The 27,518-nt window shown below is 41.4% G+C and overlaps 1 protein-coding gene across 1 annotated transcript in view; it reads left to right on the plus strand.

Moving 5' to 3' along the window:
- Positions 1-27,518, plus strand: part of PLCL2 (phospholipase C like 2) — a 187,512-nt gene that overhangs the window by 142,157 nt on the left and 17,837 nt on the right. Inside the window, exons 4-5 of the mRNA XM_039250599.1 lie at positions 4,729-4,804; positions 26,160-26,269. Coding sequence (XP_039106530.1) covers positions 4,729-4,804; positions 26,160-26,269 — 186 coding nt within the window. The remainder of the gene's footprint in view (positions 1-4,728; positions 4,805-26,159; positions 26,270-27,518) is intronic.

A 27,518-nucleotide genomic window follows, 5' to 3' on the forward strand; every position in this document is an offset into this window, starting at 1 on the left:
GAAATCGAGTAAAATAGACTATGTTATTACAGCAATAGCTCTTCTATCCAGTTCCATAAGCAGAGAACTTTGCCTTATATTAACATGGAGAGTTACGTTCAAAACAGGACATTCTTAATGAAAGGTATTTCTGGTTTCTGTCCAGCTTAATAAAATATGAACTATTACTTGCCTTTAGTTGAAACATCACTTTTTGTGTGTTTTGAGTCCCGTATTACTAGATTAAGCAGCAGGATGATCTGATTGCCAGACAAGACCCACACCTCCACATTTAAAAGGAATGGATGGAAATGCATTTGCATAATGTAAATAATACTTCCAAAACCAACCACTCTCCTGGGCCTTGCATTATGTTGACATATTAATGCCATATATACAGAGAAAATAAGATAATTTAAAGCAGTTTCTCCCTTTGACTCATCTCTTAATGTTGTTCCCCATGTATTTGCTTTTGTCTACTCTGAAATGCTTATTCTAGTGGTTTCATGTTAAATACAAATGATTTCTCTCATTTATGATTTCTCTTAATACTGAATTGTTAAGTGGAGCGAAGCAAATTATTTATTGTTGTTGTTTTTAAAAAATGTTTTCCCAAAGCACTTTACAGAAATATTGCTTAAAAAGACAATTCAGGGGTAATGTCAGTAGTTGCGATTATACCACCTACTGTGTGTAGCACCTGTCAGGAGTCAATAAATTCCTTCCTGCTTTTGTAGGTCTTTCTGGCTGGACTGCCCTTTCCTCATCTTTTTTTTTTTTTACAAATAGTTTATTGTCAAGTTGGTTTCCATATAATGCCCTTTCCTCGTCTTAATTGTGCAGTTGCCACTAGTATGGCAAGGCCGGTCACGGTGCTGTGGAAAAGCAGAGGCTTTGAGGTCAAGCAGAATTCATTGTTTCTTAGTTCCAGCCCCTGTGCCCATCTTACCAGAGGACCTTGGGAAAGTACCTTAATTCTCAGGTCTTCAGGAGTCACATCTACAACACCAACGCCACAGATACCCACCTCACATGGATTTTGTGAGCACTAGACGAAATAGAAAGCACCAAGTACGCACCTGATGCAGAGGAGGCGTTGAATTACTTTCATTTTGATTCATTCAACCAACACTTGTACTATTTATAATCACAGCTTGTTGTAAAGCAGCAGACCCAGGCAGAGATTGGTCACCACTGAATCTAATGGCACCCCCACATTGTCCCTGCAGTATCCTCGGGCCGTGAGCTCTACCCTCAGTCATAGTTGTCCGAGGAGTGAGAGCGAGAAATCAGCGAGCTGGGTAGGTGGGCAGGGAGGTCCTCTTGGCCTGCTGGACCTGTAACCCAGTGCTCCTGTCCGAGCTCACGGTCCAGAGAGCTTCCCCAGGAATACCTGGAGGGGCTCTTTCACTCGAGGGGAACTTACACACGTACTGCAAGACTTGAGATTAATGAACTCACTCCATGGACAAGAACTGTAAGCTGTTTACTACATATTAATGTATTTATAAGTACTCACCCTAACTGTAAATATGTGCCCTAAAACTATAAAAAGATATAAACTGGCAGTTCCTCCTCCCCAAGGAAGTGGTGAAAACATTTAGCAACAGGTGTGGCAAGATGAATCATCTCTGCTAAGGTCTGGGGATATGTTTTCTTCCTGCCTTCTCTGAGTTCCACTGATTGTTTACTGTTGTGCTTACCTTCTCCAAGGCTGGTTCCCTCCAGAATACCCCTCCCATACGGTCTGCAAATGCCTGCTGCTGTTTACTTCCAAGCCTGAGAGGAACGGCTTTTCACTGGGTTTACATTCTCCACCCTGGCGTGTCAGCCACCTTCACATTTTATATACTGCTTGTAAAAAAGGGGTGGAGAGTGTATTCAAGTCCAAGCCACAAACAGAGAGTCCGCATGATGCCATGACACCACCAGTCACCACCACTACATCACTGGTAGATTAAATATCCCATCTGCTTACTCAGGGGTATTTAACTTTGTCACCCCCAATAGCACGTGAGCTACAGTGGCAATTCCACATTTTGTTATAATTGTTGTTTGCTCGTAGTCCTGGGTCAGCAACTAGTCTTCATTCATTCATAGCACTTAATTCAGGGTCCCACACTCAGAGGGCCTCAGTAAATTATCATCCCAAGAATAAAGGATTATAGAACACAGAAGGTGGGCGAGCTTCTCTCTCCAGACCTTTGAGCTGGATGTGCTTTCCTTAAGCCTTGCATGTTTTTTAATAGCTGAAAGGTGCCTGTCTATGTAACCTTTGGTGAAACCTTTACACCAGAAGATGTTTCTAAGAATAATAATGTGATTTGTTGTTTCTCAGCTTCATCACACCAGGCTTTTCAAATAAAACCAAAATTAGTAATAAGTGTTTGAATCATTGCCAGTGAACATATGAAGGGAAGGCATACTCATTCTTGGGCTTACCAGAAAGCACTCTACCATGCCGTCTGGATAAATGGGGAATCCATTGTCTCATCTGTTTGCAAGTGTCTTCATTGTGTGGTCACACGCATCCTTCCATTTAATCCTTACAACATTATAAAGGTAGTATCTTTTATTAAATTCATTTTATAGGCAGGAAATTGTGGCTCAGTGATATTTAGTATGAGGATGACAAAGCTAATAAACAGCAGAACCAGAATTCAAGCCCATATAGATCTGATATAGATCTGTGCTCTTTCTCCCCCCTGCCCCCCCCCAGTAAAAATGGGTTTTGACCACCTGTATGCATGAGCCTGTGCTTATTACTGCTGTTTTGTTCTGCCTTCCCTCTGTTATTGCCCCTGTGCTGCCTGTCTGCTTGATGACCAGGTTCATTTCATTTTTCTCCTTTTTCCTATTTGAGCAATCGAGGCACAGTTGGCCAGTTCTTTGACACTGAGCTGTGACAGCCACATCCTTGCTTGAAGAAGTCCTTGTGTCTTCATAACTCCCATTTGGCTTGACATCAAAGCTGAAAAAGGTTACTGATGACGGTATGAACCTTTTCAGTATGCAAGTGATGTCATGGTACAAATGACTTTATATCAGTGTAATCGAGTTCTTAACTATTCATTTTTATCATCGCCTGTTCAATATGTCAAGCTGTAAAATAGGCTATTTTAATTTACAGGCATGACTCAGACTTTGAAGAGTGAATGTGAAAATCATGAATTCTAAAGTGCTAGCTCTTCCAGTAGGCTGTGGGCTTCCTGAAAATAGGGGCCATATCCTGTAGATCCCTGTGCCCCCAGTTCCTGCTCTGGGCCATGGATAATGCATGAAGGCATCAATGAACACCCGCGTTGGCCTTAAACCTTTTGGTGTTGACTATAATTTTCTTAGAACAGTGGACAAGTTGATAAATGCTGTTTGACTCATTTTAAGAATCTGGTTACACTTCTTGAAAGGCATGTTGATTATGCTTTGGCTTAAATAAGTGTGACTTGGCTCCTGGGTTGCTCAGTCGGTTAAGCGTCCAGCTTTGGCTCAGGTCATGATCTTGTGGTTTCTGGGTTCAAGCCCCTCCTCGCGTTCTGTGCTGACAGCTCAGAGCTGAGAGCCTGCTTTGGATTCTGTGTCTCCATCTGCCCCTCCCCCACTTGTACTCTGTCTCTCTCTGTCTCTCAGAAATAAACGTTAAAAAAAATAAATACATGTAACTAATCAAAATATGCTGTTCTTTCTTTGAATTATACAAACAATCCAACCTACATATATTTGGTTTCTATTAAATAATTATTGTAGCAGTTAGTGATAAATACTATAAAGAAAAACAAGGCAGAATTTAAAGGAATAGAGAATGGTGGATTGGTGTTTGTTATTTAAAATAAAATGATCATGTGAAATAGATGAGTAATATAATAATGCAAAATATTCAGACATTTAAATAGAGAAAATGTTGAGAAAATAGAGAAAAAGTTGAAATCTGTGCTTAAGGCAAGTGCCATAATTGTTCACATTTGAGCTATGAGAACTGAATCTGGCCATCCCGGATGAAATCACTTTTATGGTGATTCTTGAGGCAAAATGATTACTTCAAACAGATCTTTTCCTGACATTTTGGTAAGTAAAATAATTGATCAACTATACCCTGAACCTTTTTATTTTTTTTAATTCAAGATTGGCTGTCAAAACAAGTACATGTAATTTGGAATAAGAACTCAAAATTGGATCTTTTTTTTTTTTTTTTTCCAAAATGTGATCCGTTAAAATCATTGATAGAAACATTTAAAATCCTAGTCTGAGTGCTATTATTAGTGATGCATTAAATCAATGCTGTTTTTGATCATCATGGTAAGCTTTAAACTAATTTTCAGATGAAGGCGTTTAGCTTAAATGGGTAGGGTGTGTAGGTGGTAGAGCTCTCTGTAAGATGAAGTTGAAGGTTTTGTTAAAATGAATGGCTGAAAATATAATTTAAAACACAGATCAGATGTGTATACATATTGATTTGTAGCTTTTCACATTGACACAAACTCCCTTCAGTGTTGCCTCAAAGGTTCAAATTCAATGCTGTACAAGCCTAACAGTGTCTGAAACATGATACTCACGATCTACTTAACCCATTACACGGGATGCATGATTTTTCATCTCTTCCAAGCACATTTTAACCGAGTAGTGGGAATGAAGGGAAAAGAGCACGTGGCCACAGCCCCTCAGCCTGTTTACAGAGGAGAGCCTCAGGCACCTTCGCAGACCAGCATGCCTTTGTCAGGTGTGTGATCCCGTATCTGGCTGTTCCCTTTGCAGATGATCCAGTCCCTCAAGGCCGTTATTGAAAATGCAGATGCTGTGTATGAAAAGATTGTATATTGTCAGAAAGCAGGTAAGTGGAAGTTTGTTTCTTCTCTTTAAAATAAAATTAGTAGCACCATATGTTTAGCTCCTTAAACTATTTTATCTTTTGACACTATAGCCAGGAAATCAGATATAAAAGTTATTTTTCCATGGCTAAAGAAAATACTAATTCACTACTTCTCAAGCCTGGATAACAAATTGACCTGGGGGAAGCTTTTAAAATATATTGACATCTAGGAGCACCGGGTGGCTCAGTTGAGTAGGCATCCAGCTCTTGATTTCACCTCAGATCATGATCTCATGGTTTGTGAGTTTGAGCCCTGCCTGAGACTCCACACTGACAGTGCAGAGCCTGCTTGGGATTCTCTCTCTCCCTTTCTCTGTCTGCCCCTTCCCCACCCATGCTGTCACTGTCTCTCTCAAAATAAATACATTAAAAAATAATAAGTAAATATAAAAAGAAAATATATTGACATCAGTCTGGGATGTGGTTGAAAAATTCATAGCTGTTGAAAGCTTTCAGGTGTTTCTAGTAAGCAGCCAAGATGGAGACCATTGTACTGACCTCCTCCTCACTCTCCCCGGTGCTAGTCCCCCATGAGCTTCCCGCACACGGTGGGAAAGGTGAGTGAGGCTTGAGCAGAGAGGTAATGAGTACTTAGAAAAGAGGGTGGGCACTAGTTACAGCCTCTTGACACGTTTTTAATGTACTGGCATTTTCAAATGCTGATGAATTCATCAGTTTAACATCAAAATGTTATACTGGATTTTAAAATGCTACTATCTAATTAATTTTAGCTAAGATAAAACCCAAAACGCAAGTGTTCTGCATTGTAATAAGAATAGACAAAATGGAATTCTTTCCATTTTCAAGTTTTGTGAGAGCGTCGTTTTAGAAGATGTTAATGTGGAGGATATTTATAATGCATAAATAAGAATATCTGTCTTTAACTTCTAGAGCTTCTGGTTGTTTTTCTTTTTTTAATATATTTTTTAAGTTTGTTTATTCTTTGTAATCTATACACCTAGCATGGGGCTTCAACTCATAACCCTAAAATCAAGAGTCCTGTGCTCTTTTGACTGAGCCAGCCAGATGCCCCTGGTTGGTATTCTTTAAAATCAGGAGACCATAAGTATCACCTGGCCTGAAAAAAAGATTCTTATCTCAGAAATAAACTTGTTAAAAAGAGATCAAAGACATATATGAAACAATTTTCTTTTTTGTTGTTTATTGAAGGAATATTCACATTAGTGACTAACCAACAGATGAAAATTCTCATCTTGTTTTACTCATCTTCTTAGCAAAATATTATTAGCAAAGTGATCTTTCTACTCCGAGTCCTTTCTGGGCTAATATTCCCTGCAACCACAACTAAAATGAGATAACGTCAAACACCATTTTTATCCTGTCATTGTTTTACATAAAATCATCCAGTAGCTGACTAGAGTCTGTTGAGTCAGATCTAAACCTCGAACTTAACTATGCAAGGTTGTCTACCAACTGGCTAGCCCCTTTTGCCATTATTATATAAAATTCATTCATTAAATCATCTGTTCATTTAGTAAATATGTTTTGGACTTACAATATGCCAAAGGTACTTGTAAGAGCTATCACATATCAAGATATTAAAAAATAAGATTGGTTTTTGCCTTCTAGAACCTTCCAGTCAAGTGGGAGATATGAAAGTAATCACAGATACTCAAATGTATTGGGTACTTCTTCTGTGTTACTCAGGAGTCTGAGCTTGGTTTTGGGGGCAGTGGGGAGTGATTTATTTTGGAACAGAAGAGAGAAATTGAGCTCTAAGGTGATGATCACAATAGCTGTGTGCAGAGCTATGGGCAGAACCCAACTGGGAAGATTTTGGGGGCAGTTAGAAGGGCTGGAAGTGACGGTATGCTTCCAGTCAGGCCTTTGGGCTTTCCTTGCCCACACTCAGTGTGTTTCTCCTTAGTCAGATTTTCACAAGCCACCACTCTGGTAAGGCCCCTCTCCCTCCTCTCTGTCAATCTGCACATTTCTTCTTTTTGTCTCAGCAGTCTTTCAGGAGACCTTTGGTGATTGCAGGAGTTATGTTACCTAACCATTCTAGTCAGCCTTCAAAATGTGTTTGGTTTAGCTGACAGTTTCAGTTGCTGTGTATTTTACCAATGTATTCCCTCTTCCAAACAAGCTAGTAACCTGTGAATGCACGGGTTTGCATATTGAGTTACTCTGTATTTTACCCATGACACCTGTTTTAACATTTTGCACAGAGCAGTCACTCAAATACTAACTGACTAAATGTGATTTGACTTGTATTAAGGTTTTGATTCTCCTAAGTGCATGTATGTGTTGCTGTAAGAATTGTGGATTGTTATAATATGAAACTACATTTATCAGAAAAAAAGACCTACTTATTGACAATTTGAGTTATTGTCAATTTTTGTGCAACTTTATCGGTTTATGAAATGTGTTAATCCCTAGCATAATGCAGTTTTTTTTCTGTTTAATTTCAGTGAGGGGTATATTTGCTTGTATTTAAAGAACTGAAGTGTCTTGTCTATTAAGAATTTTGCTTGGAAGGCAAAAAAGAATAACCACTGTGTAATGGTTCGTGCTGCTCTGAGTTTGAAGATCTTGAGAAGCACATAACGATTATCTTTTGGTTTCACAGTTACTGCTGAACGCCTACACAGCCCTTCTGTTATCCCAAGTGCTTATTTTAGAGTCCTTGATCTTTTGTTTCTCATGTTTACAGTTATCGGAAGGGCATATAGTCATTAGTCATATGAAGAATTGCTAATTTGTATTGGGCTCAAAAACATTTGCATGAGATTTTTACTTCTGATAAGTAATTGCTATTCTGGCAATGACAGAATGAAGATACAGGTACCAAAGTGATGTAAGAGAGGATTATTTTAGAAGCATTTCAAACTTCTAAACACAAACTTCTATTCTTACTAAACAAGCCTTCATTTAAACAGCTAAGTGAAAGTAAGGAGTCACACTGCCACCTCCAGCCACATGTTCAAAAGTGTGCCCAGTTTGGGCACGATCAGACTCCTGGCTATGGGATTGGTTTTTTGGGGGATCTAGAAATGTGTTTTGCTGGTGGTGTTCTTGGGAAGAGGGAGTGAGGGAAGCAGGAGAAGATTGCTGAGAAGACAAGACTCCCAGCCAGGGTGGGCTAGGAGCCTGCAGGCCCGGCAGGCAGGTGACCCAAAGAGAGCCTGGGAAGGACAGTGGGGATGACCAGGTGATGGGCAGTTGGGAAAGCCTGCAGAGCCTACTCTTTTTTTTTTTTTTAATTTTTTGTTTTTTTTTTTTTATTTTTGAGAGAGAGAGAAAGAGAGAAACCGTGTAAACAGGGGGAGGGTCAGAGAGAGAGGGAGACACAGAATCCAAAGACAGGCCCCAGGCTCTGAGCTGTCAGCACAGAGCCCGACACGGAACCCATGAACCATGAGGTCATGACATGAGCCGAAGTCAGACGCTTAACCGACTGAGCCACCCAGCCACCCCCAGAGCCTACTCTTTTAAGAGGTGGGTATGGCAGCCCAGCAGGGTCGGAGGGTTAAAGGGAAATCTTTATAAGAAAGCCATGCCCCCAGAAATAGGAAAGATCCACTGAAGAGGTGAAGAGGAAGGTATTAAAAGATGAGACAGGGAGTTAGGAGGGAAGAAGTGAGAGGGGCAGGAATCCAATACAATCGAGAAACTCTTGACCTTTAGAAAGGGGGATGGACGCCCCTTCTTCCCAGACATTCCAGAAAGCTGTGATATTTAGAGAAATTCTGAGGAGATGACTGTTCTGATGTGGTCACAGTGCCATAGGAGGGCACCGGCTTCAGGAGAGAGGAAGTAGAAGAGGGGTCTACGGACGGGCAAGAGGGTGGGAGCGCCCTGTCAGAGTCAAGCATTGACTAGTGGGAGGGACCATTGGAGGGACCGATGAAATGTCGGACGGTGCAAGAATGGTGTGGGGCAAGTGCGTCTGGGTCAAGCATGAGTGACAGATGGGTAAGGAATAAATGGCGTGGCTGTACAAGCATGAGTGTGTGTAAATCCGTGAGAACAGGCGAACACACTTCACACACACCCTCACTCCCAAATCTAACCCATGCTTGTTCTTCCAAGAAGTAGCAAAGTAGGAGATTGGTGAGGAACACATGTAGGGGAGCTTCTGAATGAGAATCTGCAGAGGGGAAGCTTCATAAAAGTTCTTCTTCAAAAAGTTTATAAAAGGTGATAAAAGGGTAGCCAGATGATTTCTGGGGAAAAATCTGTTTCACTAATAGTATCTATCTCTTTCTCTCTGTCACTGGCCCAAAATGGCAGCCTATCTTTGAGCTTTAATTTCATCTTTTAGTCACTGCAATGATCTGCTACGTAAAAGATAGGAAGATGTTATAGAAGGAAACCCAAACCGCTTTGCTTTAGTGAGTTGGATGTTTTCATCTGGTGGTATTTAAGTGGAAAATAATTTGCTCTTTGGAAAGGAAAAAGAAATCAATGAGATGCTTCTTGGTAAAGATGATGTATTAACACATGCATTTAATCTCCACTTTCTTCTGAGCCTCATTAAAATAACAGTAAGAAATTTTTGGTTTTTGGTTTTGTTTTTCTTTTCTCTAAAGGCATAAACCCATAAGGACGAAGAAAATAGGCCGAACAAAATTTTGGAAACAGAAAAACACCTGAACAAGTGATAATTGACTTAGGTGGTGCAGGAAAGCTGACTCTGATCCTAGCAGTGGGGCGCCTGACAAGCAATCTGATTTACACTGTGGGCCACCCCCCACCCGCTCAGAACTGGTGGCACCGGGAGCCTTGGGAAGTTGGGGTAAAGGTAGCGATAAAAGAGAGAACTGTCCGAAAGCTGGATTAAGGAGCAATCAGACCCCAGATGGCTGGGCAACTACATGTATCCTGAGAGTGGAAACATTAAAATAGCAACATTTTCATCCTTCACTTGGGAGGTTAAATAGGTAATGCTCTGGGGGGAAAAAAACCTGAACAATATAAGCATGTTACTTAGAAATAATGGACATAATCACTAAAAAGGAAACAAAACCTCAGGTATCAGGGTTGAATATAACTGCTCCTAAAAGGGGGAAATTGATGACAACTAATTTGCTTTTTAAACTATGTACCTAATTCTGATAAAGATTAAGTCACTAATAAATTAAATTTAAATTATTAAAAAAAAGAAAGGAAGGCATCAAGGACACGAAGCTGCCACAGGACTCCCCAACTGAGGCCGTGTCTGCTACACTCGGGAAGGCTCGGGCAGTGTTGTGGGGTGAAGTTTCTGCCAAGGACCCCAGCCGGCACCTCCAGCACCCCGGGCAGGCCCAGGGCCTAGGTGGCGCCTGTGTGCCTGGGTGGGCTGCAGCCTGCTTCCTCTCCTGTGAGGGAGACTTGGTTCTGCCCTGTTTCTGAAGGACGGGGTAAGATCAGGCTCTAAAGGAGAGAAACCCCAGCCCACCCCAGACCTATTTAAATAGAAGCTCCTTTTCTAAAAGCTCTAAGGGCTTTGCATGCATCACAGGGTCGCTTCATTACCGGGTAAAGTGGGATATACGGTAACTTTCCAAATAAATGAAAGCTTTCATTACCTTTCGTTTTAATCCTCTTAATGGAGCACTTTCTATAATAGATTCTGTGTATCCCCACTTCCTTGGATTCGGTCTGCAGAACATAATTTGAACTTTGATGACTGAAGGTCATCTTGAGGGGCATCTGTTACTATCTTGTGGTTTAATGGCAGTTCCCCAGGGGAGCTTGTACGTCCCGGAGGACCCCACAGACCCCGCACCTGCTTTGCCTCCTCAGATCTCTTTCCAGTGTTAATGGTTTATTCCATCTACTCCCATGCAACTCTCACTTCCTACCACTAATTTGTACTGTGTCTCCGACTGCCTATTAGCATACTACTCTTTCTTTCCTTTCTGACTTGCTGCTGCTAGTCTGCTGAGCAGTTGGCATCTCCCCTGTGGCCGAGCTTGATTGATGTGTCTCCCTAGAAGAGGGTGAGAGCCTGACACACTCCCACATGGAGAGAACAGGCAAAGCGTCAGGCCACACCTCGGCTTCCTGGATCTGATGGCGCAGAGACCTTTTTTATTTTGCAAACTCCTCGGACCGCAGTGTGTTCTTGGGGGCTGGGGTTACCAGATAAGGAAGCTGTCACCATCTATCACTTGCTTTGCTCACATCGGTGTCTTGCCCAATACAGTAAACATAAAAGCATCTGTAAGGTTTATTCTGAAAGCACTTCTGTGTGAGAAAGTTTGCAGAAGGAACTCTGGGAGCCTATAACTTCTGTTTTCATTTATGTTAGGATGTTCTCAACTGTGTCTGACAGAAGTAAGAGGTTTCTTGGGGATCCAGAGACCGTGTTCTTGTGCCCTCTGTTCAACATCTTGCTGTGTGATATTAGGTCAGTCACTACCCCTCTCTGCCACATTTTTCTCCTTCTGAGTGACATTGGATCATATGATTTCCTCCTGGCCTCATAGGTTCTAAAACGCCATGACCGAAGACCAGTTGTCTAGTTAGCAATTTTGGAATGGCCTGGTTACAGTTACTTAAAAAGATTATAAGTTTAAACAAGTAATCCCATCCGGTGGCATGAGGATACTTAAATTGTAGCCCATCAGCATGAGTTTCAAGGGGGAAGGTTAATGCCTGACTTTGAAGGTGAAGGGTGACCTCTCTGATGGTGAAACACAGGCCTGCCTAGAGTCAGACCCCACAAGTCCTTCGGGACCCTCAGCATCTGTGCTCTTCTTAAAGAACGGGTGTTGAATTTCCAGTTCCTTCCCCAGGCACGTCAGTTAACTCACAGTTAGTGAAGCCATGGAAAACCAAGAACTCGCATGGTCTTCCGTAGCAGGCCAGTGTGCCCCACCTGCCCTTTTGTTCCCCCAAAATGTACCTTCCTTACTAATCAGGGAGAGGAGAGAATGATCACAAAGGCGACAACTAGGCTAACAGGGCAAAAAACTCAAAACAAGTGACTGGTATCTAGAACCCACTGCATCACTGCACCCCTTCCAGATCCTGCACCCATCACCCCGTCCCGTTTTAGGATTCTCACATCAACCACTATAGTGCACTAACAGTGTTTCTCCTAAATGTGGTTGGATTCTCCTGGGGATGCTTGTTTAAAATGCCATTCCTGGAGCACCTGGGCGGCTCAGTCGGTTAAGCTCCGACTTCGGCTCAGGTCATGATCTCACGGTTTGTGAGTTCAAGCCCCACATCGGGCTCTGTGCTGACAGCTAGCTCAGCCTGGAGGCTGCTTCAGATCCTGTGTCTCCCTCTCTCTCTGCGCCTCCACTGCTCACACTCTCTGTCTCTCAAAAATAAACATTAAATGAATGAATGAATGAATAAAAATAAAATGTCATTCCTTTGCATCACACCCAATATTGAATCTTTGGGGATGGAGCTCAGGAATTTGCAATTGAATGAGCACATTCAGGTTTTCAGAACCTGTCTTTAGAGGGTGGAGCACAGCTGGCCCCCTTTGGGCTTCATGCTCAACTATGAGCCTCTTTGGCCCTCAAGGGGACAAGACCTACTCTAGATGGAAAGGCACCCTTGTTCACGAGATTGATTGGCAGCCAAATTGTCTTTCTCTCTAACATACTTTCATTGGGGAAATGAAGGGGAGGAAATTTGGGGGGTGCTTAACTTTCCTGGGATACGTGTCCTGTGAGCAAATCCCAAAGCTGTGCTTTCTTGTCACCTCTTCCTCCCTCCTTCCTCTGGGCACTCACACTCTCTGAAAGCATCAATTTTCACTTAAATAGGAACTGTCAGGGTCCTCTCAGCAGATGCTCTGCTGGAGAGGGGTCAGGCCGCTTCACCTCTGCACTCCCATGCAAGTGTTTTTATTATTATTCTATTATCCCCGTTGCTTGAGGTTGAGAAGAACCACAATTCAGGTAAAGTCCACAGATAACTCATCTTTCTCAAATGCCGGAAGTTTATATACATCTGTGTAATATATATATGTACACACACACATACACACACACCCCTAAAAGATATCCTTGGGTCTCAAATAAACAGCCAAGATAATCTCTAAGGCTTTTCCAGCTCTCAGATGTTACGGTCTACAAGTCCTATAATATAATATAAATAAGGGATTGTAGTAGATAAAAGTGAACAAATGAATTCTAAGAAATATGCAAACAATATCTAGAAGTAAATCTTATAAGAATAAGGAATTTAAAGCAACTTTAATTAACCTATATTCTTTCATTATAGGTCAGTCAGCACCCTGTCAAAAATATGTCATTATACATGTTAACATATGAGAGGGAAAGCACAGTTACGCATTTTAGAACGTCTTCAATGGCAAGATGTACTAATTACTTATTGAAGGTGAAAAAAAAAACCAATGAAAGGTCTCTATCATTGAAAGTTATAAGCCATGGCCAAGCATGTGGTGTAAATAATATGTACAAATGAAGTTTAAAGAAAGGAGTAAGCCCGGAAGGTTTCATTGGTATGGAAAGGAGATGGGCTTGTACCGAGGGGCCTAGGGAATGCAGGATCGATGTAGGGAGAGCAGAGCTTTTTAGGTGGGCCAAAGTGGAGAAGGCCTCTTTATCAAGATGTACTACACATGGCATATATTGTCCTGGCTGAAGTAAGATATTTGCTTCAAGAAGCAGCAGCAGAAATTAGGATTGGAAATGCAGGTCGCTTCAAATGATGGAAGCATTTTAATTCAAGAATAAAATATTTGGGGTTGACTTTCTAGGCCAGCATTTCTCAAAGTTTAATTCAAGGAACAGTGGTCATCCTCCCTGGGCCAAAGGTCTCATTATCAAAGTTCCATAGCAAAACTTGCTCCCCTTTGGAGATTCTCAGTACACATCCACCATGCTAAATACCTACAGTTTAACTCAGCATTTCCAGAACATACATGGTTATAAAGCCCTTGTATCAAGTTCTGTCAGTGTCTTGAACACTTTAGGAAAGTGCTCTAGATGGTGGGACACTACATAGTTTAGCACAGGCTTGGTGACTCTGGGATTGATTCTTCTCTGCCCTTTGCCATCCATGTTCAGATGCTCCTTCTGATGTGTCAGCATAGGAAAGAGTTGATTGTGAAGGTCTGTTTGAGGTTTGGTGAGCATAATCACAGTGGGATGGTGTCTTAGTCCGTGCATGCTGCTATAACAGATACCACAGACTGGACAGTGTATAAACAACAGATATTTGTTTCTCCGAGGTCTAGAGGCTGGAAAGGGTAAGATTATGGTGCCAGCAGATTTCATAGGGTGGTGAGTGAGGGCCCACTTCCTGGTTCATCGATAGTACCTTCTTGCTGTGTCCTCAATGTGGTGGGAGGGTCTAGGGAACTCTCTGGGGACCATTTTATAAAGATACTAATTGCATTCATGAAGGCTCTAGCCTCATGACCGAAGTACCTCCCCAAAGCTCCATTTCCTAATAACCATCACACTGGGCATTAGAATTGAAAAGTATAAATTTGGAGGGGGAGGCAGACATTGAGACCATAGTAGACGGTCAAATGGAAATAGAGGAGGACACTTATGGGGATGAGCACTGAGTGTTATGTGGAAACTAATTTGACAATAAACTATTTGTAAAAAAAAATTAAAAAAAAAACAAAAAAAAATGGAAATAGCTAGTAAGTTGTTGAAGCAACTGCAATGAAACTTGGGATGGAGTCAGGCTTACAGATAGAATTGGGGTCATCCCAATGGAAGTGTTACTTGCTTGGACTAGTTCTCTACAGGAAAAAGGGTTGGGAGGAAATACTGAAAATCCTGAGAGATGATTATGAATCTATAATTCAGAACTGGTAGTTTTACTTTAACCTCCAATCATAAAAGCATTCCTGATACCATATAGTTTAATCATTATGTTTTCTTGCAACCCAAATATAAACTCCTTGAGGGTAGCAACTTATTTATCACGTAGCCCGAATGCCAACAATGGTGCCTGGCACTTAGGAAAACATATGCTGAATTGAATTGAATGTTGAATGCTTCATTTTTCTGCTAATTCTTTTATTCACCAGACATTTATGAGGTCCTTACTCCAAGCGTGACAGAAGCTGGGACTCTGCTTCCCTTCCCCCAGGGGGACTCCAGGTAGAGCATGGGGACACAGGCGTGTCAAGAGAGAGCCGATGCACAGCACACTTCATGCAGAGCAGGAGTGGAGTCCACAAGCGGTGTGTCTGGGAACAAGACAGGTGGGGACAGGAATTCTGGGCAGGGAGCACATGCAGGGTGACGCAGAAAGGCCCACGGCAGCTGTGGCCATGACAAAAGACAGGGACAGCAGATGAGGCTGGAGGTGCAGACAGGAAACAACACAAACCCAGAAGCTTTAATGTAACATTGGACGACGACGACAACAACAACAACAACAACACTTGATGGACTAGACTGCATGAAAAGAATTTTATAGGGCAGAAACTATCAGCAGCAAAGTTGCAACAAGAACTATGAGAAACAATGTTGTCAGTATGTGTCAGAAAGGGCTCACCTCCCTAATATGTAAGGGACCCCCAAAATCAGTAAGTAAATGGCCAACAACCCTATATTCTTCTCAAAGAATATGGACACAGTTTACAATAAGAGAATTCAAAAGTCTAAAACAAAATGAAAGATATTCGACCTCATTCATTAAAGATGCAAACCTGTTCCAAAGGGGCTAAGTCCCTGCCTTCATGACACTGAAATCTAGTTGCAGAAGACAGAAAATAAACAAAAGGCAAATCATTAAAACATTTAGGTGTCAGACAGCAGTGAGTGTTTTGGAAACAATGAGGCACAGAATGCCCAGAGTGTGTGGAAGGTGGCTCTTGTAAATAAAGTACTCCCAGAAGACCCCAGAGACTTGTGATGGAACCATGATTGGAGGTGGAGGGTAAGCCTTCCAAACATCTGGAAAAGGGGTGATCCCAGGAAGAGGGGCTACGGAGGCAGAGGCCTTGATATGAGAGCATTTGATGTGTAAAGCAGGAATTAGCAGGCCACGGAGGGGTAGGGTGGGGGTTGCTTAGGAGCCAGTGTTAACAATGAACGCAGTTAACAGTAGGCCTGATACAGGGGCTGGCTTTGTTCTCAGTGAGATGACAGGTCTTTCCCTGGTCTTAACAGGGGCATGGCTGCAGTGGATCACTTGAGCATAGGGCAAGGTGGCTAGAGCAGTGGCTGGAAGACCACTCAGGAGGCTTTTGCAACAGTCCAGCCCACTCTGTGGTTGCAGTTTGACAGGTGATGGTTGGGATGGAGGTGATGTGAAATGGTTACATTCTGGATAATAGGCTATATTCTGGATATGTCAGGATTTGTGGTAGATTGGATGTGCTTAGGAGGGAAGAGAGGGAAATCCTGTACGACTGCAGGATTTGGGGCTGGAAAGGGGACATTGCTCTTCACTGAGGTAGAGGGGCCTGGCGAGGAGAGGCTCGAGAGGGAAGGTCAGGGACTTGGTTTAGTCATGTGAAGTTTGATATGCCTAGTTGGAAAGTTCAGGTGAGAGGTCCAGATTGGAGGTAGTGAGTTCAGAATCCATAAGAACAAAGGTGGTCTTTTATACCTGGAGACTGACATCATCTAAGAAGTGACTGGGTGGAGAAGACAGAGCCCTGGCCCTCCAACATTTAGATGTCAGGGAGGAGATGAGGAGGACCGGGCACAGGAAGTTAGGATGCAGCCAGCCGGTAGGAGGAGAGAGCTGTGATCTTCTGGAAATTGAGTACATGAGGTATTTCAAGGAGATGCCACTTTTTATGCACCAGATCCAAATGTTTATATCCAAGACCACAAAGTTACATCACACATGAGTCATGATGGATTGGGGAGGACATAGGGGAAACTGATACCTGTCACAATGTTGGGGGCACACTCCATACCTAGGGAGGACCATATGGCATAAATTTCAGATTTACAAGTTATGTACGCTTTGAACCAGTAATTCTATTTTTTTAGGGTTTATTCTGCAGATATGATCACCTACATGGGGAAGGACAATATGTAAAGAACTTTCTTTGCAATACTGAGAACAAGCTAAATGTTATACCCTAAATATTCAGTAGGAGGGCCCTTGTTAAATACATTCTGATAGATCCATAAAATGGAACATTATGCTACCATAAGAAAGTATAAAAAAAAATAAGCCTGTATATATACCTTCGTGTGCATGTGCACATACACACACACACACATAACATATATACACACATATAAGGAAGATCTTATATATACATATAGGCTAAATACATATATAATGTATATTGTTTTCAAAGGGAAGGCAAACTGCTATTTGCTAATATTTGTTTTAAAAAGTGGGGTAGAAGAGTAGGGCTCTGTGTGCTTGTGAGTGCGGCACTGTCTGGAGGACACCTGAGGGGGATGATAGCACTTGCCTGATGGGAGGGGGGCAAGGAGACTGGGGGAGGGGGAGAGAAAAGATAATTCTCTGTACATGAGTTTATGCTTTTTAAATTGCTGAGCCATATGACTATATTATCTACTCAAAAATTTAGCTAAGAAGAGATATAAAAAGCAAGGGAGACAGGGACAGGGTAAAGTGACGCAGCCTGATGTGTTATGGTGATCGCGCCAAGCTGTGGTAGTGGGAAGGATCCAACTTTCTAGTGGCAATCCAGACAAAGATGCCCTACGTATTAAAAACAAAAACAAACAAACACACACAAAAAAAACACTAGTCTTTGAGTTTAATGGGGATGAAGAGGCCTTTTTATACCTTAGCGAAATGAATGGGGAAGGTCCTGCTAAACACATCCTGTGCTCCTGTGGCCCCACCCCAAGTGCAGCACGTGGCCGTGCATTTAGGATGGTGACATGGCGCTTGCCTTCCACAAAGGACTGAAAGTTATGCAACTTCCTCTCACCTCGATTTACCCAGATGGAGCGGGATGGCAGAGGAAGGAAAACCTCCCTCATGCAATCCATTCACAAATTGTACTGCTGTGGGTTTGGCATTCCGAGATCTTGCCATCCATCTGGGTTTCATGGATATATTTAAGAGACCTGGTTTATCTCTTCCACCTCAGGTGGAACGGGATTTAACAGCTCAAAAATCCATCTTAAAATAATTTAGCTTTCGTTAATGCCAAGATTGGAAAGAAGGCCAAGAAAAAGAGACTACCAACTGGAACTATATGAAAAATAATTAGGCATTTTTCCGTGTCCCCATGGGGATTATGGTACAAACGCGCCCTCACGTCAGGAGCATACACAAACTTCAGACCCCTGGGATTCGAGGACAGAGCATCTAGTTTACAAAGGCTGTGATTTTTAACAGGTGCTGTATGTAAATTAGTTGGAAAAATAATCCGATAACCATATTTTGTTTTCAAGATACTCTGATGTTGTGCCACAAGACATGTGCAGACCGTGTTATGTTAAGGTATTTTTGATACTGTTGATAAGTCATCCTTTTGAGTGAGGTCCCAAATAGACCTGTGTTATGTAGAATTCCATCTTCCAGGAAATATCTCACTACACCTAATTTGGGAAATTTGAAATAAAATATGAATATATATTTCTTTTGTCACTGTTGGACAGATTTTACCCTTCGCTTGTGGCTGGTTTCTATTTTCAACACATAAAAATATATTTTTGCACTGGATATGTTTGTGATAAAAGAGGATTTTAGGGCAGCAAAATAAATTTTCAGTTGAAAAACTAGTCTTTAAGTGTATAAGTTTAAGATCAATATGTCTCTCTTAGGAGTATTTTTTTTAACTATATTCATTTCTAAAAATACTTAGCCTTGTGTTACATGGTGTATTTTAGATTCCTATCATTTAGATCAGTAGACAAAATCCTAACCAGAATGTTTGAAAGGTCATCTGCTTTCTGTTTGGCAAGAGGAAATGGCGTTCATTTAGAGCAAAGAGGATATGATGCCATGTTTTTGACCAAGTCTCCTTTCCTTTCTGAGCAAAAGCCTCTTTCATCATATCTTTGTATTTATTGCATATATCATATTTTTTAAAATTTTATTTTTATGGCTATTTGGTTTTCATGTAAGTTTAACTGTGGTGGGAAGCAGGAAACTCAGTAGAAGCTCCACAATATCCCATTCTTCTCAGTTATACTTATGTGCTCAGTTAATGTGAATGTATCATCCTGGAAAATTTACCATCACTTATTCATTTTTACAAAACATGATACTTAATCTGTCAGCTTTATATTTTATCTTTGGTTATTAAGCTTTAAGCCCCTCCAAAAAGAAAGTCTTTAAAATATTTAGGTTGTAAAATATTTTGAAATAATAATTGGAAAATTATGTGAAGCCAATGGCTTCATATATATTTAAAATAAAATCTTAGCTGTTTAGATTTTTAAGAGATGACATAGGAAGAAGCGGCAACTTTCCAAAATGTAGTTTTTTACATAAAAAACAAATCATGTGTTTTGTGTGGCCATACCAATTTTTAAAATTTAATATTATAGCTATAAATTGAAGGATTAAATGATTTATGCAGTCCCCACCGTGGACACATGGCCCTATTCTTTGTTCACAGGGCCTTTGTCTTCCATTCCCTTAGATCAGAACCAAACTTACTCTCATAGAAATTTATGGGTTTTCTGTTTGTTCTCTCTCTGCTGTTTGATGACCAGCTATTCATTTCCTAAATTCTCAAGTTCATTACCACCAAGGAATTTGAGCAGATTTTCTTCTTGGTTAATATTCCTAAAGAAAAATAACTCACATCTTTTCTGTGGGAACAGAAACTTGGGGTCATGGAGTCAAGAACCTAATTGTAGGTTCTTTGGCACAGAGTAGCCAAGGCTCAAAGGCAGTCCTCTTGACAAAAGAGTAAGTCAGAGCAGGCCAGCCAGGTCTGTGCATGAGACATGATCATTTGCTGCTTTCTGGACATCATTTCCCCTAGGCATTGGTCCATGTGTCCATATACTTCATTGGATTTGTATAACATATGCTCATAGCCTTCAAACTTTACTGCCTTTAAACACACCATGTATTTTGACTGTTAAACAATATAGCCCATTGCAGTTGTGTAGCGTGGCCTACTTTCAAAGGACGATTTAACCAAGTAGTATTGGTTTTCATATGAAGCTGAGTAAAACTTAGAAAGATTTCCCTTTCTTTGGCCAGAATTAATTGTAACCTCTTGTCTTGCTTGGGTGAGAACATCCTGGTGGAATCAAGGAATGCTGTTCCCTTCCCCTACCTTAATAGTTGGTCCAAATGTCGTAAATGTTAACCAGACAATGCTTTATTTGAGGCTTTTATAATGCCATTTAGTGTAAATCAGACATGTAAATGGGACATTACTAATAGAAAAAAATGCAAGGTAATGTGAACAACTACACATGGGTCTAAAATATACAAATTGAAGATAAAAATGTTGGCAGAGTATTTGGAAGATTCTGGAAATATACAGAAAAATACAATTTGTTCCTAAAAACAAACAAACAAAAAACAAAACAAGCCCACTTCTTATTCCCTCTTTACTGTTGGGCTGGTTTCTGTATTTGAACATGAAGATTGTTTTCACAGTGAGAATTCTTGTCACTAAGCAGCAGGAGCAATGCAACCAAGAACCTGTGACCTGTGCCTGTCTGGGAGCAACGTCCACCAGCAGTGCTCAGGCCGCAGGAGCCGAGAGCTGTGTTTTCTAAGATTATTAGAACTCTCTTGTCATAAATCTGCAATTTAGAAACGTGTAGGTATTGATTTTGCAGATGGTCACAAAAGAAATTTTTCAGGATCAATAAAATTCTAATTATTTTCAGAAGCATATAGGTTGGTTTTTGTTTTACCTACAACTGATCAATGAGAAATTCTTGTGTTTTAGAGCTGGCAAGCCCTCGATCTCAGCCCTTAATGTCCCAGGTAAAGACACAGTTCCTGCAGAAAGCTGACTGGGGCACACCTCCCTCCCCCCCCCCCCGCCCCGCCCCCAGATTGGCCTGTGTGTGTGGGTGGCCCTCTGTGGTGTCTGCTGAGGGAGTGACAGCTGATTTGATGGTTCTCCTGCATCTTCTTATCCTTTTCAGAATCCTAAAGGCTTCACTTAAGCTAAAAGCCTGCTGAGGGCTGCTTCTAAGCACTCCACCTATGTAAATGAACAGTGCTCTTCCTCCCCCGACCCTGAGTGGAGGGACTTTAACTCTAAAATACCAGTAATATAGACAGGAAGATAAAAGACACACTGCTAACTGGTAAACAAGGAACGTGCAAATATACTGGATAGTTACTTTGTGTGATTGCATGTCAGTTTGGTTAATAGTATAGTTAATAAGAAGGCAGGATGTAGAACTAACCTCTGCAGGTAGAACAGCTACCGCAAGTGGCCAGCTCTTGTTCCTAAACAAGGTCAGAGGAGGCGCGGGCAGCCTGAGGCCCAGCCCGCAGCCTCAAATGCGGTTGCGCTGTGCTGGGTGCTGGCATGCTCTGCGTCCCGGGCTCCGTCTGGTACATGTCTGCGGAGAATAGTTGAGCTGATAGCCTTTCTTCGATCAGAGGCCAGCGTTCTCATTACCACATTTAGAACACTAAGGCTAGCGGAGATAAAGAGCAGGAGATGATGAAGGACTCCCTGTCCACCTTGTTACGTAACTTTCCAATATAACTGCTTACAATTTTATAGGAGGTTCGAGGGCAGTCAACTCTACCGTGGGACATATTACCTTCTCATTTTCTATCCAGTTGCTTAAGTGAGAACACAGAATGGAATTCCTCATGTTTTTGGAAATTTGAATGTGGCTGATTTTAACAATTTTTAGTCTATTATATAAGATTAAACAATCTAGTCTTAAATTACCAGCTGTTTGTAACTTGTTCTGTAAAATTTCTACAGTCTAATACATAGACCTGATAGGCCTACTAAATCTCCCGTGCCCAGTGCATGTTTCCTGCTACAGAAATCCTACCCTGATGGTCTTCCTACAGGCTTCATTTTGGCATTGATATAAAAAGCACCAATTGTTATGTGTTTTCACATCATTTTAATGCTGTTGTCCCATTGGCTATAGTGATGCCACTGAACTTGCCATTGTGTTCCAGAACAGAACTATCAATACTTTATGAAAGAGCTGTCAGTGAGTTGACAATATAAGCACTAGTTCCCTTCCTTCAGTTTACTCCCCATATCTGTAGAAGTCTGTAGTTTTTTACAGAATAATCAGTAATGGGTGTAAGTCATGGGTTTACAAATTTAAATGATGGGTTTTAATAGGACTCAACACAGCATATCATCAGATGACCTACACACGGTTTGTAATCAGTAAATGTTGTTCTCTGACCAATTAGTGTTGTTACTTCAAGCCTCAAGAATTACTTCCGTTATCTAAAATGATGAGACCTTTTATATCCTGTCATTACAAAAGAAAAAAAAAAGATAGAGTCTAGACTGTGGTGCCTGCCACATCTCTCATCTGCCTTCCACCCTCCCTCCCCCGCTTCCTTCAGGAGAGATAGAGTCGATAGTATCATAGTTTTTCAGTTTTCTGAAATGCCTCTCCAATCATGGCCCTCTGATACATGCTGGACACACTGTCCATCTTCATCATACCCTGCTGTCTCTCAATCTCATCTCCTTATCCTCTGAACCTGGTTTTCCTTGCAGTGATCTCTCTCTTTTTTTTTTTTAATTTAAATTTAAGATTTTAAAATATATATATATATTTATTTATTTTGAGAAACAGAGAGAGAGAGAGAGAGAGAGAGAGCACACATATGCAAGCAGAAGAGGGCCAGAGAGAGAATCTCAAGCAGGCTCCATGCTGTCAGTGTAGAGCCCAATGGAGGGTTTGAACTCTCAAATTGTGACATCACATCCTGAGCCAAAATCATGAGTTGGACACTCAATCAACTGAGCCACCCAGGTGCCCCATCGCCAGCCCTCTTGCATGGAAATCTTCTGGGGTACTTGCTAAGAATATCCGGGTCTGGGCCTAGCCCAGATCTTCTGACTAGGATCCTGACGGAGATGCAGAGACTCTGCATTTTAATTTTTTTAAATGTTTTCTTTATTAGTGAGAGAGAGAGACGCAGTGTGAGCAGGGGAGGGTCAGAGAGAAAGAACACACAAAATCCAAAACAGGCTCCAGGCTCTGAGCTAACTGTCCGCACAGAGCCCAACGCGGGGCTCAAACCCATGAACCCTGAGATCATGACCTGAGCCAAAGTCGGACACTCAACCGACTGAGCCACCCAGGTGCCCCAAGACTCTGCATTTTAAACACGCACCTCCAGTGACTTGTGTTGTACACCCAAGTTTGGGACCTGCTCCCTAGCATGTGGATGACTGCTTTGTGAAGTCTGCCCTGTGTTCCTTTGACACGATCCCCTCTATCCCTCATCACAGCCTTTCCGGCAATGGAGGCCACACATTCTCTAGATGACTGTGAAAGCGTTCTTACCCCTGACATCTCCATTCAACTGTAGTCACAGATTCACAACAGCTCCTTGCCTACCCAGGGCTCTTCTCCATACCCCCTGCACACTCCATCTTCACCCCCACAGTGGGAGCCCCCGGTCTCTCCACCTTCCCCTAGCTCCTCCCCAACTCCCCTCAAACTGTAATTAAAGAAGAGGAGTTTTAATTTTTTTTAATGTTTATTCATTTTTGAGAGAGAGGTAGAGAAAAAGAGCAAGATACAGAATCTGAAGCAGATTCCAGGCTCTGAGCTGTCAGCACAGAGTCCAATGTGGGGCTGAACCCACAAACCAGGAGATCATGACCTGAGCCAAAGTCAGAGGCTTAACTGACTGAGCCACCCAGGTGCCTCTAGAAAACAGAAACAATTTGGCTCCCTTGTGGGGGTTGAGGTAGGAGTGGGAGAGATGGTAAATTATTAGTCTTAAAAGTTTGGCTTATTTGATTTTTCACCAGTGACTTTAAGTCTCACTCTGCTCTTTAGACAGAATGGTACAACTTCCGGATGGAGAAGAAATAGTGCTTTTACAATAAGAAACCTTGTCATTGGGCTAATGTTTCTTTGCGGAAAATAATTTGGAAAATAGGGAGAAAGTTACTTAACATCTAACCCAGACAAGCTCTTCATACTCAGAGTTGATGTAAAAGAACTAAAAGACCTCCTGCAACATGTTAGAATAGATTTCCTGATAACTTAATATCAAGGGAATAATGCAATTGATATATAATATAATTAGATTTCCTTGTTATATATGGACTGACCCAGTTCAAATGCATAATCTCATTCACTCTCCCTCTGTCTTCCCTAAGAACTGGGTCAGTGCATGTGCATCAGCCCTTAGGTGCTCTGCCTCACAGCATAATTATTGGATACACATAACCATAGCATATGACTCTTGATTGGAAATAACTCATGGTAGTTGGAAAACCATGGGGCATTGGGCTCAGACAAACCAGTATTGAAATCCAGCATTAAATATTAACAGAAAAGCCAACATATCAAGGTCTCCCCACTCAGGCTTCCCCTGGTCATGCTCTAAGAAGTGGGTCTTAGTCATCACAGCACTATCCAAGGGGTGTCCCAGGGGAAAAAAGAAAAACATATGACACAGTTAAATGCACTAGCAAAAATCCTGGGCTTTATTTAGAACAAGATTGCTTCCTGTTCATGGTTGGATCTTTGAGGGTTTGTGTGTGTGTCTGTGTGTGTTTGTTTATTTGTTGCAGCTAAGCACATTCAGTGAAAATCAGAATTAGTGATATGGGATGAAGCCCAATGTATGAGCCAGGTTACCAGCATCACGATGGATGGGGGTTAGTTAATCAAGTTGGGATGTTCTCAGGTACCATCAGTGGCAAAAGAGAATTTGGAAGAAAGGAGAGAAATTAGTGTAGGAGCTTTCTAGACAATGTAATGAGTTTTACTGTTCTTTCTTGAAACCAGTTATGTTCTTAAGCCTTATTAGCAAGATAGGAATTAGAACCTTTGTTCCTATTTGGTGAGGGGGAAGAAAAGAAAAAAAGACTAATAAATTGGCAGCTTAACATATTTATCATGTGTCAGCTTTTGCTTACTGTTAAAAGACACTAATAAATAAAGAGTTACTTTGAAATGGTGTTGCACAGGAAGGACATTAGAAATTGGAATGCCCAACTCAACAGTAAACAGGCACAAAGGAACAAAGGAAATGTCTTGTAAAGATCACGACTGCTCCACATTACTTGTAACCGCAGATGCTTTCAGAACAACCCATTGTCCATCAGTAGGGGACTGGTTAAGTGAATGCTGGTTCATCCCCTCAAGGAGTCCATGTAGTTGTGAAAAAAAAGAGTGGAGATGAGCTATACACACTGACACGAGTGATCTCTACTGTGTGTGTACTTATATGAGGAAAAAACAGAAACCAAGATGCAGAACAGTGTACTTCTGAACAGTGTACAGAAAACAAAAACCAAGTACAGGAATTTCTTGTGCAAGAAAGGGAAGGCCATGGCTATGTGTACACAGTTGCTTGTATTTTCGAGGAGAACAATACAGGAGAAAGGTAAATTAAAAACTACAAAAAATGTGTAGGGGAGGGAGGGGTCAGGGTACAGGACACCGGGAGGAAGCAAGACCTACCTGAGCACACTTTGATATGAGGTTTGCCTTAGGAATCATGTAGTCTTTTTTTTTTAATGTTTATTATTTTTGAGAGAGAGAACACATAAGAGTGAGCAGGGGAAGGGCAGAGAGAGGGAGGCAGAGGATCCAAAGCAGGCTCTGCACTGACAACAGTGATCCTCATGTGGAGTTCATTTTATCTCCAGTTGCCAACTTTGTGTCCTCAGAGGAACTGAAATCTGCCCTCTGAGGCTCCAAATAACCTGGGCTCTGGTGCTCTCCCTCTTGCTGCCTCCACAGCCTTCCATCTCTCCCCTTTGCAGAACCTCGGATTCTTCATCTCTAAAATAGGACTGAGAATGATCATATGTGCCCTGTTTGCCCTTCAAAACCATGAGGAATGATTGCTGCTGGCTTTTAAGATGCCTTAAGCCTTATTAAGACCATGTGAATTTTTTTCAGTGTTTCCCTACAATTATCACATTTTTTAATTTTTTTTTTTTTTTTTTTTTTTTTTTAGTTTATATTTTTTTTTTTTAGAGAAAGAGCACAAACAGGGGAGGGGCAGAGAGAGGGAGAAAGAGGATCCCAAGCAGGCTTCACACCATCAGCACAGAGCCTGATGTGGGGCTCGAATTCAGGAACCTTGAGATCATGAGCTGAGATCAAGAGTCAGACACTTAACTGACTGAGCCACCCAGGCAAGCCAATTATCACATTCTTAAATAGGCACATTTCTGAAAGTCCACTGGAGACTGGAATTCTTTCAGCTATACCTGGAGACATGAGCACTGCCAGTTCATTCCCATGGGTTGGATGGGGAAGTAAACTACTTTGTCTCTTTCTTTCAGCCATGGAATTCCATGAACACTTGCACAGCATCGGCACCAAGGAAGGTTTGAAGGAACGAAAACTACAAAAAGCAGTGGAGAGCTTTACCTGGAATATCACCATCTTAAAGGTATGTGGCCAAGCTGCGATTCTGCAGTCTTTCTCAGCATGTTTCTTCCTTTTAGTATAACATATCCTACATTGTGCGTTATCAGCCACTGAGGCGATAGCACGGTCACAGCAGTCCAGGGAGAACTCGGCCCTCGGGAGAGCTTGCAGGCCTGACAGCTGGCTGGCGCCTCTTGGAGAGAGAACATGGGGCTGTCATGGCCGGCACATAGTGGATTCTGATAGGAAGGGAAAGGACCTTGAGTTCTGTCCTTGAAGCATGGTCAAGTTTATACATGTCAGTTGCTATATGTGAAATAGAAAATATGATTACAGAGGAATGATTGGGAATTTAGATTCTAATTACTCAAATCCCATTTAATACTTTCAGGTATAATCGTGGCCTTAATATTAATATGATCCCAGGACAAAAATAGGAAAGAATTGCGTAGGGCATAAATAAAAGAAATCTGTAAAAGAATTGCCCTTTGACATTTTCCTTCGAGGAAAATCTGTTTTCCTCCTTCCCTCTTTCCTTCCTAACTCAGCATGACCATTTAAAATTTTTTAATTATTTTTTTATTATAAAAGTAGTACATTATCATTGTTGAAACTATCAATATAGAAATAAGGCAAGACAAACATAGCCCCACCAATCAGCGGCAGTTGCTGCTGGCCTTTTTGCTGTGCGTTCTCTCTGCCTTTTCTCTGTGCTGTGCATAGTAGGACATCAGTTTTTAAAATCATACCATGTATGTACCTTGAAACCTTTTTGAGTTTTGTCTCAGAGGTTTTTACTTTTCTGCTCCTCCGTGTTTGGGAACTTGAATAACCATAACAGAGACACAGTATTTCACTCTGGATCTTGGATAGCTAAATGTAAAATTATTATCCGGTATTCACCCTTCGAACTTTGTGCTCCCTTGAAGCCAACACCGTAAAGACATTATCACAACTGCCCCTTTTAATTTCCTTGTTTTCCCTCAACTTAAAAGATCCATTCCTGCAGCTGACAACAGTTTTCTGATTTAATAAAAAGTCACCCTTGCAAGCTGGCCAACTTGCATTTTCTCACGTTAAACCTCTACTCATTTTTATAATTAAAATCATTTTCTTGACTTCTTAAAATACTTCCACCCTTCACATGTGCTTTTTTTTGGTAATCTCTCAATCTTCTGCTTAGAAGTTAATTTCAATAGTTTGCATTTAAGGAAAAAGCAGATAGAAGAATTTACAAAGAAAAGGAATTTGGCTTTATAACTTGTTGACTG

Source organism: Hyaena hyaena, unplaced genomic scaffold, assembly GCF_003009895.1.
Source record: "Hyaena hyaena isolate Hyena2069 unplaced genomic scaffold, ASM300989v1 scaffold_375, whole genome shotgun sequence".
NCBI lineage: Eukaryota > Metazoa > Chordata > Mammalia > Carnivora > Hyaenidae > Hyaena > Hyaena hyaena.